This window comes from Prinia subflava, chromosome 1 (genome assembly GCF_021018805.1).
Source record: "Prinia subflava isolate CZ2003 ecotype Zambia chromosome 1, Cam_Psub_1.2, whole genome shotgun sequence".
NCBI lineage: Eukaryota > Metazoa > Chordata > Aves > Passeriformes > Cisticolidae > Prinia > Prinia subflava.
Window position 1 is genome coordinate 37,281,705 of NC_086247.1, and position 13,896 is coordinate 37,295,600.

The 13,896-nt window shown below is 39.9% G+C and overlaps 1 protein-coding gene across 1 annotated transcript in view; it reads right to left on the bottom strand.

Annotated features, from left to right (window-relative positions):
* RAB2A (RAB2A, member RAS oncogene family) overlaps window positions 1-13,896 on the bottom strand; it is a 42,606-nt gene that overhangs the window by 22,042 nt on the left and 6,668 nt on the right. The window contains exons 2-3 of the mRNA XM_063393523.1: window positions 8,180-8,251; window positions 4,702-4,769 (exon numbers count right to left, since the gene is read on the bottom strand). Of these exons, the coding sequence (XP_063249593.1) occupies window positions 4,702-4,769; window positions 8,180-8,251 (140 nt within the window). The remainder of the gene's footprint in view (window positions 1-4,701; window positions 4,770-8,179; window positions 8,252-13,896) is intronic.

Genomic DNA, 13,896 nt, shown 5'->3' on the forward strand with positions numbered 1-13,896 from the left:
CTAAGACATTCCCAAATAAAAACAGATCTAAAAATGCTTATGAAGAAGAATCTATCGCAATATACAAAAGTCTCAGTATTCTGTACATCTGCCTTTTCTTCTGCTGGAATAAATACCACTTAGATATTCAAAGCAATTCCCAACACATCACAGAAACAAACCTTTAGCTTTCCATTATTAGAAATACACTTGTAACTTCAAAGAAACTGTATTTGAAAGCTTTAGGTTTTAAGTAGCAACCTTCACTAAAATAGGAGTTCTACTGTGCAAAAATTGACTTACACTCCTATTTAAGGCCTTATCCTAAGCAAGAGCTTGCTCTTGTAGAAAGCTTGCAATTATTGTAGAAAGCATGGATAAACTGCCAAGAAACCAAAAATTAATTCAGAAAATAACATGACAATACTTTAGTATTTTAATAATCAAATACATTTAAGCATGACAAAGATTTATGAACACTAAGCTAGAAGTTGTATCAAGCTGTCTTAGCTTTCTAAAGTGACATCACAGGTGTGAACAATAAGCTACTGGCAGTGAAGTTCAGATGATGGTCATATTAAACAGCAACAGAAATAACTATTCAACAGACAAATCTCCCTGCCTCACTCTTCAATCCATGGATCCAGAAATAAGTTAATCCTCCCACGTGGCAGCAAACACAGTCTTTGACTGATGATCAGACTAGTTTCAGAAACTAAAGTAGATCCTCTCTAAGTTCTTCATGTAACCTCACAGCAGTGTAACAGAGGGCCATGAGATGCAGCAATATACGTGCAGGTACCATGGTTAAAGAGTGAAATTAATGAAAATGTAGTAAAATAATACACAAACTGTCCACAAACATCTGAGTATGCTCTGAATACCAAAATAAGTACAAAACATCACAAAGTAAACAGTAAGTAAAGAGCTCTGGGGGCAAGCCCTATATCCTAGCAATTGTCAGAGTCACTAGGATGGATATTCATTTAATGAATGAAGAGAACTTTATTTGGTTCTAATAGATCCAAACCAATTGCAAACACAAGAAAAATACCTTGATTTCCAAGAAGAATTAATATATTCAGAATACCTGAAAGTGAAATATGCCTTTAACAATTATGCCTCCAGGCCTCCACAAACATGCTATGTTATACAAGCTCTCAACTACTAGAAAACATTATCAATTCAATTTGAAAGTACACCTGTATGGAAATCAAGAAATTACTTGAAATTAGTTTATAATTATTTCTGATATTTAGTCTGTCTAAGCAGGACTAAGGTGCTATATGTAAATGTAATAATGAATTAATGTTTTTAAATCATGGATTTCCATGAAATAAAGCTGAAATAGATACTAAAAATACAGTATTCAAGTACACAGGAAAAGTTTGTTTTCATACCAATTTAGAGAACATCAGGATTACTTTGTGTCATCACAGATCTCTTCTACTTGTCTGACAGAAATATCCCCTTTCAATTACTGCTTATTCTTCCTCATCAACAATGACTTGTTGGTAACAGTCAATGCAATACAGAACATTCCCCTCAACAACAAAACCAAGGCCACTGACTCAGCCTGGTAACAAGCCCAGTTATCTCTCTACAACAATGAACTTTCTCTGAGGAAAAGGAATTTTAATATTTCTTCGTGTTATGCTGCTGCTACAAGACAACCAACCTTACCAACACAGCTTATTTAAACTCAAAAGGTTTAACAGCTTCCAGAACAGTCATTTTAATCCTTACTAGCTGCTGTAAAACCACTTCTAGAGTTCCCTAAAACTTATGTGTGCAGCTAACACTAGCTCAAATACCACACTTCCACAAAAGAGTTGCTTAACTTATCATAATAGGCAATTGCCAACTAAGCAGTTTGGACAAAAGTATTTCTCAGTCCATCCAACTATTGGAAGCCATTACTAAGACTAAAGGTGCAAGAAAAGAAATAATCTAGGTACTAGAGACACACAAACAAACAATTTGGTCCAATACCTCCTCTTTACAGACCTAAAAACACTGAAAAGTGATAGTGAAACCCAAAGACTCACAGAGCTAAACACCTGGGCGTGCCACAGCACACACAGCAGTAAGCTTGCAGAGCCCAGCAGTGGGGAGATCCAGAACAGCCTGCAGCTGGGAGAGAACAACAGGACACTATTTGCTTGTGCAGACATGAACAGCAGTAGAGCTGAGACTGCAACACATAAGATTAAGAATGCAAAGGCCACACTGAGTATTCATCATGAAAGCATGGAATGTAGATTTTTGTTTATGGGAATTTTGGAGGGAAGGGGCTGGGCCTAGCTGTGTTTTTGCGTCAGACTAGTTTTTAGTAGACTACCAGCTCACAGGACCAAACACTGGGCTACAATTTCTAATAGGCATACGTGCATTCCTTAAGCATATCTTCCAGTCTGGCCTCATCCAAAAGGAATTCAGTTTGTGTACTCCCATGGGGAAAACCGACTGCAGTAAAGAGAACTAACTTCCGTAATATGCTCTTAGTCCAAACTAAGAGATGATAACGAGAGAGTAAAATATTCTTGAGTTATCATAAAAGAAGGACACACACATGTATCTCAGACATGCAATAGCTTAGCTTCAGCTGTCCCTGTAAGCTGCAGCATACTCCTGCAGTGAGGTATGCTGCAGCTTCCTTATGTTCCCAGTACTACGACATGCCTTTCCTTGGGGCTGCAGTGATCTGCTGAAGACAACACAAAATGAGCACTATTGCACAGAAATATCTGGCCAGAAAAACCTGAATTTTACTGTTTGATTCTCTTAAGCAAGCAAGTTCATTTTTAAGCAATCCAAACAAATTTTATCAGGTTCTCCACTTCTTATGCCTCTCCTCAGGATGCATTCTGCTCAGTGATGGGTTAAAAGCAGGTGTATAAGGCTAGCACCAAATCAGAGAAGGGTTAGTGCCTTGACTCAGTAAGCACCAACCGAAAACATAAATAGTTCATGTGTTTCCCTGGCAACATGTAAAACGAACCTTCTCTCATTAGACAGAAGTTGTTACAGCTTAATAGAGATAGCACCAGTAACAGCTACCAGTTGTGGCTAACAGAAAACCAAAAAACGCTCAATGCAGATAGAATACAGTAAACATGGTCTTTATGGGTATTTGTGTACCTTAACACTCATGAGTAAAATATCTCTGGAGAATTACCTCAGCATGTTTCTTATTTTTGCTATTCCTTCAACACTTCTGTACTCAAGATCACAAATGATACAGTAGAACTCAGCTATGGTGACAAACCAAGACTGGATTAAAGTTGAAATATCCAGTGTTTTAAAAATCAGATTGCATACAGTTAAACTTTTAACTATGGTCAGAATACTGTCATTCACTGCATACAATTTATAAATTATTAAGTACAACACCAGCATACAATCTACTCAGTGTATGAAAGCTTTCAATTAGTATTTTTAATTTATGTATGATATACTTAAGAAGCTAGCCAGAAAAAAATCCCTGCTCAAATAGAGTTTATAAATTATAGTCAAAAGCACTTGGGTTGCCATTTTGGCTGGACAACTTGCATGCATTCAAGACAATAGGCAGACTGCAAAGAGCCACTGAGTCAGAGGCACCAGGAAAAGCATGATCTATTGATACACAGTTGAAGTTCATTCGTATCTAAGGAGATTAACAGAATCAGTTCCAAAGCCAGTGAAAGACAGTAGTAAAATTAGTAATTTTGCCTACAGACAATCTGCCCCAGTTTTAGAAAACAAGGACCAATATAGGTATGTAATCAGATAGCCACACTATATACTAAGGGTTTAACTATAAAGCTACATTTTATGCAGAGATTTCCATGTTTATTGAACTTGAAAGTGCTCAGCCACCTTGGTAGTCTCCAATCCACAATTACAATAGTAAAAATGCCCAGGGCAGAAAAAGCCTAAAGTAAGCTGACCATATCGTTCTATACCTGTTTCTTAGAACTTGCAAGGAGGCACAGGTGTTAGGTCCCATTTCAAGTAAAGAACTTGTAAAATAAGTAAGGTCTTATCTATGAAGTTCACTAAACATTACATTTATTTACATTTTTATATACACATACACTTATGTAGGCATACATATATGAATGTATGTCCCTTCACTGATCTGCTGTACCAAAAAGAGCACATCTGTGAGGTTAGAGATCACGTACCTGTCAGCTTCTAAAGGTACCCTGAAATTCTTTTAGAAAAGGAAACAGGCAACTCCGTCTTAGGGAACAGTCAAATACATTTAAAAGATATAGTTACCAGTATGAACATCTTCAACCTGCCTCTTCACAAGTGTAAACAGTGATGCTGACTGCTTTATAGCAAAGTGACTGACAACACAAGAATAGCCAATATATGTTCTTAACCTGAACCTCCTTGAAAGTCAAAGTCTGAAGGTGTTTTGAAACTCAAAGCATTTACCAGTCCCTTCTTGACTGAAATATTTTCTGCCTTAAACTTGTATTCTTCGGTCTTCTATGAAAAGTGAGCCATGTGTTTTCCTCTACCTTGGAAATGCAAAGGAAGTTACAGTGCAAATGCCAAAGAATACATCATACCAAAAAAGGAAATATTAGCAAATTTTGACTTCACAGAAACCAAAGAAAGCTGCAAGACAAAGTACATAATCTATGAATGCTGATGATAGAGAGCCTAACCAGAACAAAGAAAAACCTAGTGGAGCAACATACTTAATGATTATGATTCATTACTTACCGTATCCCAAATCTGAAGCTTTATCTGTTTCCCATCAATAGTTATCATTCGAGCCCCAAATTCTACACCTGTACAGATTTTACAAAAGATTACATTATTAGCAAATACCAGAAAGAAGAATGTCAAGTACCATGAAAGCAAGAACATAAGTTTAAGTTCAGTCAACGTTCCAGGAAAATAATTTTCACAACCTGCTTTTAGCCAATTCTCCAGATGCTTGAAAGAGCTTTCTAGAAGAAAGGTAACTGTTACTGTTTAAGTATCTGGGAGGTATTTCCAACAAAGTTTTCCAAACCACTTAGCAGCTCTAGACTAGAGGGAGAAATACACCCCTTTGAATGTAAACAAGAAATTGAAGTGTCACAGTTAATTTAACACTCTACCAATGACAGATTGCTGGGCCCAGTTTAGAAGAAATTAAACCTACAGTTCTTTATCAATAAATAATTACATGAGCATACGAATCACCTCCGACAAGATAAATTTTACTGATGTATTAATTAAAATCCACCTGTCTTTATAAGAAAACTACTTCCAAAATTCTAGCTAGGTAAAGATCAAATTTTATAACTGAGGTAAAAAAACTGTGTTTCAAATAAACAAAAGGAACTTCTTCAGTGGAAAAATTCAGCCTTTTATACCACTTTTAAAGCAATTTTGAGGTCATTAACAGTAAATCAAGTATAAATTGAGGCTACTACTGCAGTAGTTAAAATCTAACAAACGGCTGGAGATAGTGGACACATTTAAAGGCTATCAAGTTTCCATTAATCTATAACAATTATTTTTAAAAAAATACTGATCTGCTAGTTGAAGCTTCACTAAAATTGGTCATCATCCAGACTAGGACTCAAGACTTTTTAATTATGCAGCCCTGAGTTGAAATATTCCAAATGTCTCTTCAAAATTCAAAAGCTTGCTTAGAATATTTGAGGGTGCAGTGTTGCTTCCTGTGGAATGACTTTTAGGGAAAGGGGCAGAGTTCCCCAACAGGATATTGGAGCCAAATAAAAGCCCTTGGCCAAAGACTACTGTGCTCTTTAGCAACCAAATAATTCGCAGCAACTGTATACAAAGAAACTGAAAGAATGGAGGTGGAGAGGCAGCACGGAGGAAGCAGGTGAATGACATTGCTCCTCCTGAAATTAACTGCAAAGCTAGGGGTACGTGCTTGGACTACGACACATGTAAACACTGAAGGTTTTACCTGATCTTGAAATGTGGCTATAGAGCTGCTGATTTATAGCCAGCAATCATCCTAAATATTTAGTTCCTGCACACAACCCCATTAAAAAAATTAAAAGGGTATTTATCCTATTCCATCAAAACACATGCCAAGAAAAAATACTGAATTTGTAAAGACACAAACAGTTTGACAGCAAGCTTGTTCTCAAAGGAATAGAAGCTGATGATGTTTACAATAAAGGCTGATCCTACGGGCAGTGGGCAAAACAGCTAGAATGTTACAATGGTTTGCTGTACCTACACATTTTCAGGACCTTTAATACAACCATTAGGGCATTTATTAGTTAAATTCAACCCAGCCCATCCCACCCCCACAGGGGCATTCATATGACTTTGAACCCATGTTCTTTATCTGTCTTTCCAAATCTGTTTGGGTAACCGGGAGAACCTGGCCAAAATACAAAAATGCCCTCACAGTTAAGGAGGCATTTCTAGCCTCTTATGCTGCCTTTAGGGACTACCTGAAAACACAGGTCAGACAAAATCAAGGGGAATAAAAAGCGTTATATTTATTGAAAGACCTTCAGGTACATGTGGGGCAGACAAAGCCCCCACCCAGGGGCTACACCCAAAAATGGATGACAGGTTTTCATACTTTTATAAGTTTGGTCCATTTGCATATTGGGGGTTAATCTTCCAATTACAGCATCAGGTAATGAAGTCATTTACCCCAAGTTTGCTGCCCCTCCAAAACACTTTTGTTTACATTTTCAGGGCCTGAGACAGTAAGGTGTCCTTGATTCCCAGACATAGAAAGGAATTGTTTTGTCTGACCAAAATGAGAAAACAGCAGCTAACACTCTATATGGAGTTTACAGTTATATTCTAAAGAGTTTCAGGATTACAAATATATGAAAAATATCAAAGCTAAAATCCTTCTTCCCTCCTTTTCAAGCAGCGTTACAGGCTCCATTATTCCATCCCTCATTATGTTGCTTCTAGATTCACCTCCTTGTCTTACTAGCTTCAATTTCTGCTCTGCTCCCAGATTTCAGCTAGCTGTATGCCAAGCAAAGAACTGGCACTACAACATCCTGCTGAGGTGAAGCTGCTTCCCAGAGCCTATCAGTCTGAGGTGACAGGGGTGCCAAATGCATGAGTGATATATAAGATGTCATATATTTGGCAGGCCTAAAGAAGAAATGATGATAATAAGTCATGCCTCCCTAAAGTACCCAGGCTCTTTATTCAGCCAGCCTATCTGCTGCCAAGACCTCACAAATATCTGAAAACTGATGTTAGCCAAAGAATTTGAACTATACGACAGGCACACATAAGGTGTGGAAGGACTGTCAAGAGAAAGCAAATTCATAATCAAACCACCTGATACATTCTGTTACATGAAGAAGATCTGTTTATATTTCTAGCAGCTATTTCTGTACTCCCAAACACAGGGAGCCTACTTACTCCAGGGCACAAACTAAAAATAGAGACTAGGACACATTTTGTGCAAGGCTCATGATTAAAGATGATAGGTTCCTTGAAAGAACATCACCAAGCTGAAAGGTTCTGCAACCTCCTCTGAGATTAGCATCTGTTACACTTAACAGCAAAACTGATCTGCAGACTAAACCTGCCCTCAGAAGAATTTAGTACCACATTATTGCTCTTCTGTGAAATAAAAGAAAGATAAATAAAAGTTTGCATTATTTACTGTAGTTATATCAGAAGCAATGGGTCAACATTTATTCATTCCCCTGATATCAAATCATACCTAACATAAATAGTCCATATCCAGTTGAAAAGTTGGGCAAGGAAATCCCTATACTTTCCAAAAGCAAATACATTCACACTTCAGTCCTCTATTCAAAGGTTAGTCTTCCCAAATAATTTTTTTATTCATTCATCTTTAAGGTTATCTTTGCTATAGTTTATCTGTAATTTGTCTTCAAGGTTTTGTGGCTAGGTTAATATTATGTTCCCTAGCAAAAAAGTGCCACTTCCATCATCATCAGTGCATTTCAAGCTTAGACAATTCTTCTGTGCCCAGTTTTCAGCTTTTCTGAAGAAACAGTTTAGACACTGCAGCTATGAACTTTTTAAATTGTTTCAGATTGTACTCTCCCAGTAAAAGAGCCCAAACGGACTTTACATGCTAACAAATATTCATTAGCCAGAGATTCGCTGCCACCATAAATGCACCACAAATCCTGCAGCACTGCACACTCATAAGTGCATCCTGAGGTACCTCACCACGTAACTACTAACAGTGGGTAGCACAAAAAAGACCTACCAATAGTGAGATCGTGGACTGGTTGAAACCTTTTGTCTGTGAACTGTAACAATAAACATGATTTCCCAACACCTAAAAGAGAGAAAAGAAAAAGTGTTAAACAAATTTTTTTAAAAGCCTGTAAAGGACCAATAGAATTTTATTTAAGGAAATGTTACATATTGCTTGAAATTAATTACTAGAACTGAAGGTATTGAATCTCAAATACTGTGGAGCATATGAAACTTTTTAATTACAGCTTTTAAAGTTCTGGAAACATTATAGCCAAAGCAGTAATTTTCAAAAATTGAACAAAAATTAATTATTCTTTTGAAAAAGTAGTTCTGTCTTTAAAAGTAAGTGGAAAAGAAATTTTCTAACAGACCTTCAAAGTACCATTTTACATCCTCTCTCCACAATAACTACACGCCTTGCTACTCCTCATAACCCTTCATCTGCTGCTTCTTCAGTACTTTCAGCTTTCTTCCAAGCTAACTAGATCCTCCACAGCATCAGCCTCCCACCTATCTCCTTATTTGCCCCCTGAGGTAACCACAGCAGGTCTGTGGCAGCTTACAACCACTACATGCTGCTGCCCACTAGTCCTCCACAGGCCAAAAAGCAGTCCAAGAAGAACTGGCAGCAGCTGAGTTTACATTAGAGTCAGACAGGGAACACAAATACTGTCCCCCTCACATAAACTTGTGTCAGAAATCAGTGTCACTGCATCCCATTACATGGACACTGATCAGCAACTAGACAATTTCTTCTATATGTGACAGCCCAGAACAGTAGAAGTTAATGTAGTCAGCAGGAGTACTCAGACTACCTAGGTTTGTTAACACATTAATTTTTACAGTTAGTTTTTCCTTCCTTTACTTGGAAGGGTTATTCTTCCTGTTCTGTGCAAACTTCATCTTTTCAGCCTTTAAAATTGGACAGCAATGTATTTGGTTTAAACTCTGAACTATTGTCACGTAACACACCACATTGTAGCATCCATATTCCTGCTGTACTTTCTTTTATCTGTCCAGCAAGACAAAGCTATTCTAACCACATACTAGAAGTCAGCAACAGCTCGTCATAAGAGACATATCTAGTAATAAAAGATCTCAAACAAGAGATAATGAAAAGAGCCACACTACTGACAAAAGATACGCATATCAGAGGTTTGCATAGAGGAACACTGGTCTTTCTAGTACCAAGTTCAGCAATGGGTTTTAGGATGGTTTAATGAGGAAACAATGCCTACAGAATTATAACTACCACCTGTCTTATTTTGGACTTTAAGACCAGTAGCCAGTTTCAGCAAAGTGTGACAGAAATAGGAAACCTGCATTTGGTTTTGTCACAAAATGAGGGAGATGTGGCCAACTGATGACACTCAGATTAATACCCCAAACAATGCAGCAATTCCAAAAGCCTAAGCCCACTGCTAGTGTTGCTGCCTCTACTCTCTTCTGTATAGTGTGTTCCAGTCCATTTCTCTACACACCTTTGAGTTCTGAAGCAATTTCAGTTGTCCGCTAGGTTAGCATGCTAATCAGACAAAAAGAGTGACAAAGCAAACAGAAATGGCTTAATACAGGGTCAGACATGCAGCAGGGTTAGTTCAAATGAGGGAAAAGAAATGCAGCAGCCAGCAGATCAATAACGGAGTGGCATGGAACTGTAGTCCAAGGCAAAATTTGCAGCATCTGCCTTACAAGATCTCTTTAGCTTTCTGGCTTATGATGGCAAGCTGTCAGAACACAAGCAGCTTTGAAGAGGTATAGATTCTGTTCCTAAAAAATTAGTAAATGTAAGAGAAGTGGAGGAGGAGTGGGGAAAAGCACTGCAGGTAAGAAAGAAAGAAAGATAGAAAGGGAGAGTATGGAAGCTGTAGGGACAACACAAAACTGTACAGAATTTTAAATATTAGTAATTCTACTCCAAGAACAACTCTTATCACATTTGGTGATTGATCCTACCAGGAGAGAGGACTATGCTAGACCTGCTGTTTGCAAACAGACATGGGCTGATGGGAGATGTGGTGGCTGGAGGCTGTTTGGGACACAGTGATCATGAAATTCCAGAATTTCCAATATTTGGTGAAGCAAGAAGGGGTGTCAATAAAACTTCCACACTGGACTTCCAGAGAGCAGACTTTGGCCTACTCAAGAGACTTACTCGGAGAGTTCCTTAGGAAGCAGCCCTTAAAAACAGAGGAGTTCAGGAAGGTTGGGCATGCTTCAAAACAAATCTCGAAGGCATGGGAACAGACTGTCCCTGTGTGCCAAAAGATGAGCTGGCAAGGAAAACAACCAGCCTGGACAAGAAATGAGCTCTTGAAGGAACTAAGGAAAGAAAAAGAGGGTGGATCACCTTTGGAAGGAGGGTCAGGTATCTCTGGAGAGGCTTAAGGGAATTGCTAGGTCATGTGGGGAAAAAAATCAAGACAGGCAAAAGCCCATTTAGAACTTAATCTGGCCACTGCTGTTAAGGACAACAAAAATATTTTCATAAATACATTCATGGCAAAAGGAAGGGCAAGGACAACCTCCATTCTCTATTAGGTGTGAGAGGGAATTTAGTAACTAAAGATGAGGAAAAGGCAATACTTAACATCTGCTTTGCCTCAGTTTTCAACAGAAGGACATTGTCCTCAACTGTCCTCCTGGGCTGGTAGATGCAGCGTTACACAGGATGAAGCAATGAAAGACCTGCTGAGCCACTAAAACACTCACAAATCCATGGGACCGGACGAGATTCATCCTAGGGTGATAAGGGAACTGGCAGATGAGCTTGCAAAGGTGCTCTCCATTTACCATCAGTCCTAGCTTAGCTGGGAAGTCCCAGCTGACTGGAAGCTGGCCAGTGTGACACCCATCCACAGGAAGGGCTGGAAGGAGGAACTAGGAAACTACAGGCCAGTCAGTCTGACCTTGCTGCTCAGCGAGATTATGGATCAGATCATCCTGAGTGCCAGACAGCACCTACAGGATGGCCAGGGTATCAGACCCAGCCAGCATGTGTTTAGGAGCAGCAGGTCGTGTTTGACCAACCTGATCTCCTTTTATGACCAGGTGACCTGCCTGGTGGTTGCAGGAAAGGCTGTGGATGTTGTCTGCCTGGACTTCAGCAAGGCCTTTGGCACTGTCTCCCACAGCACACTCCTGGAAAGGCTGGAAGCCTTCAGCTTCGACAGGTGCTCTCCTTGCTGGGTTAAGAACTGGCTGGATAATAAGAACTGGCTACAACTGGCCAAGCCCAGAGTTGTAGCAAATAGTGCAGCATCCAGTCATTAGTGGTGTCCCGCAGAGATCAGCACTGGAGCCAGTCCTGTTTAATATCTTCATTGATGATCTGGACGAGGGCATGAGTCCACCATCAGTAAATCTGCAGATTACAATAAGCTGGGAGTGTGTGTCAATCTGTTGGAAGGTAGGAGGACTCTGCAGAGAGACCTGGAGTGGTTGGATGGATGGGCAGAGTCCAGTGGGATGAAGTTTAATAAGTCCAAGTGCCAAGTCCTGCATTTTGGCCACAGTAACTCCTGCAATGTTACAGGCTGGGGACAGTGTGGCTGGACAGTGCCCAGGCAGAAAGGGACCTGGGGGTTCTGGTGACAGCAGCTGAACAGGAGCCAGCAGTGTGCCCTGGTGGCCAAGAAGGCCAAGGGCATCTTGGCCTGTGTCAGGAATGGTGTGGCCAGCAGGAGCAGGGAGGTCATTCTTCCCCTGTACTCAGCACTGGTGAGGCCACACCTTGAGTGCTGTGTCCAGTTCTGTCCCCTCAGTTTAGGAAGGACACTGAGTGCATCCATAGGAGGCAACGAGGCTGGTGAGGGGCTGGGAACACAAACCCTGTGAGGAACAACTGGGGTTGTTTAGCCTGGAGAAAGGAGACTCAGAGGTGACCTTATCACTCTCTACAACTCCCTGAAAGGTGGCTGTAGTCAGGTGGGGGTTCGCTCTCCTTATCCAGGCAGCAACTGACAGAACAAGAGGACGCAGCCTTAAGCTGCATCAGGGGAAGTTTAGGTTAGACATCTGAAAAAAATTCTTCACTGAGTGACTGGGCAATGGAATGGTCTGCCCAGGGAGGTGGTGGAGTCACCATCCCTGGATGTGTTTGAAAAAAGACTGGATGCAGCACTCAGTGCCATGGTTTAGTTGATAAGGAGGTGTTAGCTTAGGTCATAGGTTGGACTTAATGATCTCAAAGGTCTTTCCCAACCTAGTTCATTCTGTGAACAGTGTTTATAGACACAGACAACTTTTTATATCACCAATGAAATAAAACTACCCCATCAGAGAACATAATCACCACCTCACTTACAAAAAACCTGTAAGTCACACCAGAAATAGCTTTTGCCATTAACCTTGCCAAGTGATTTCACCATCAATGGATAAACCAAAACAAACCAATCCAATATTCCTGCACAAATCTTACAAATGTTGGAACAGTATTTTGAAATCTAATCAACAAAATGGCTAACATTTTGAAACAAAATTTTATTAGGTATTCCTGCACTAGCTCTCAAGTGGGAACCTGGTATTTGTTCTCCTTGTGGCTGGTGACCAAGTCAGTTGAAATGAGCACACAAACACCACCCTCAGCAGAGCGGGGATGACAGACAAGCACAGCCCCTTTAACACGAGCCCTGTCTCAGACTGGCACAAGATGACGGCACCTCCAGTCACTCCTCCACAGCAGGCCTTTCAGGAGCAGACTGATGGGCTCACACAGGGAAACAGAAGAAATAACTAGTTTCTCCTTAATGCCATTCCTGCTACTTCAAAACCTTCCAACAAAAAAATTATACCTGAAAGTTCCTAGGTTTTGTACTGCTGTTGACTGAAATAGAGGTTTCATTTTAACTTTTTAGTTTTAAGATATTGCACATTTGTATCACAAAAGTTCTTATGAAAATAGTTTGTAGCCCAAATCACTTCCAGAGCTTGAGCAAACTCCCCTATCATAGACAGGAACATGTATCACTGCCAGGAACATGTATCAGAGACAGAGACAGTGTATGAATGCCTGAGTAGTTACCACCTTGTGACATAAACAGATGCTGCAAAGATCAGATGCATACAGCATATGGCATGCAGGTGGTTTAAAGTAACTACACTGGTTAACTCTAAGAACAGTGGCTGCTTACCAGGTATCTTGTTCACTTAGCACTGTAATCTTACACCTGAAATGAGGTAGAGACTGTGAAAAGTAGCTGGGCATGTCTTGATGATAGTTAATTGAAGCATGCAAAAGGCATAGATTCAGTTATTTATTAACTCATTCTCCATTTTACTGACACTATTATTTTAATATAGCCTCAGATAAACCACACCAGAAAAAAAATTCTAGTCTTCTCATATGAGGGAGCTTGGATACACTTCAGCAATCACAGTAAACAAAAGCTCTTGCTTAGGAACAAATGAAAAGAATGGATTATGTGCTCAGAAGGAAGGCAGCTTGCTTTTTTGCAAGTGCCTGTTTTAGGATCCCTTCATTGCTTCTTAGTACTCAAACAGGGATGGGAAGCAGAACTTGTGCTACAGTAATTTTACCCTCCAGCTCTAAATTCCAGCCCAGCAGACTGAGTTGATTCTCCAAATTCCTCTGACTCCCTTAACAGCTTCCTCTTAATCTGGGTGCCACTCTGCACTCAGTTTCCTTAGACAAGGCATTGGCAGAACTTCGCTGTTGTCCACTTGGGCCCAGCTTCACTATCACCCTTCCTTATATATTTGTGC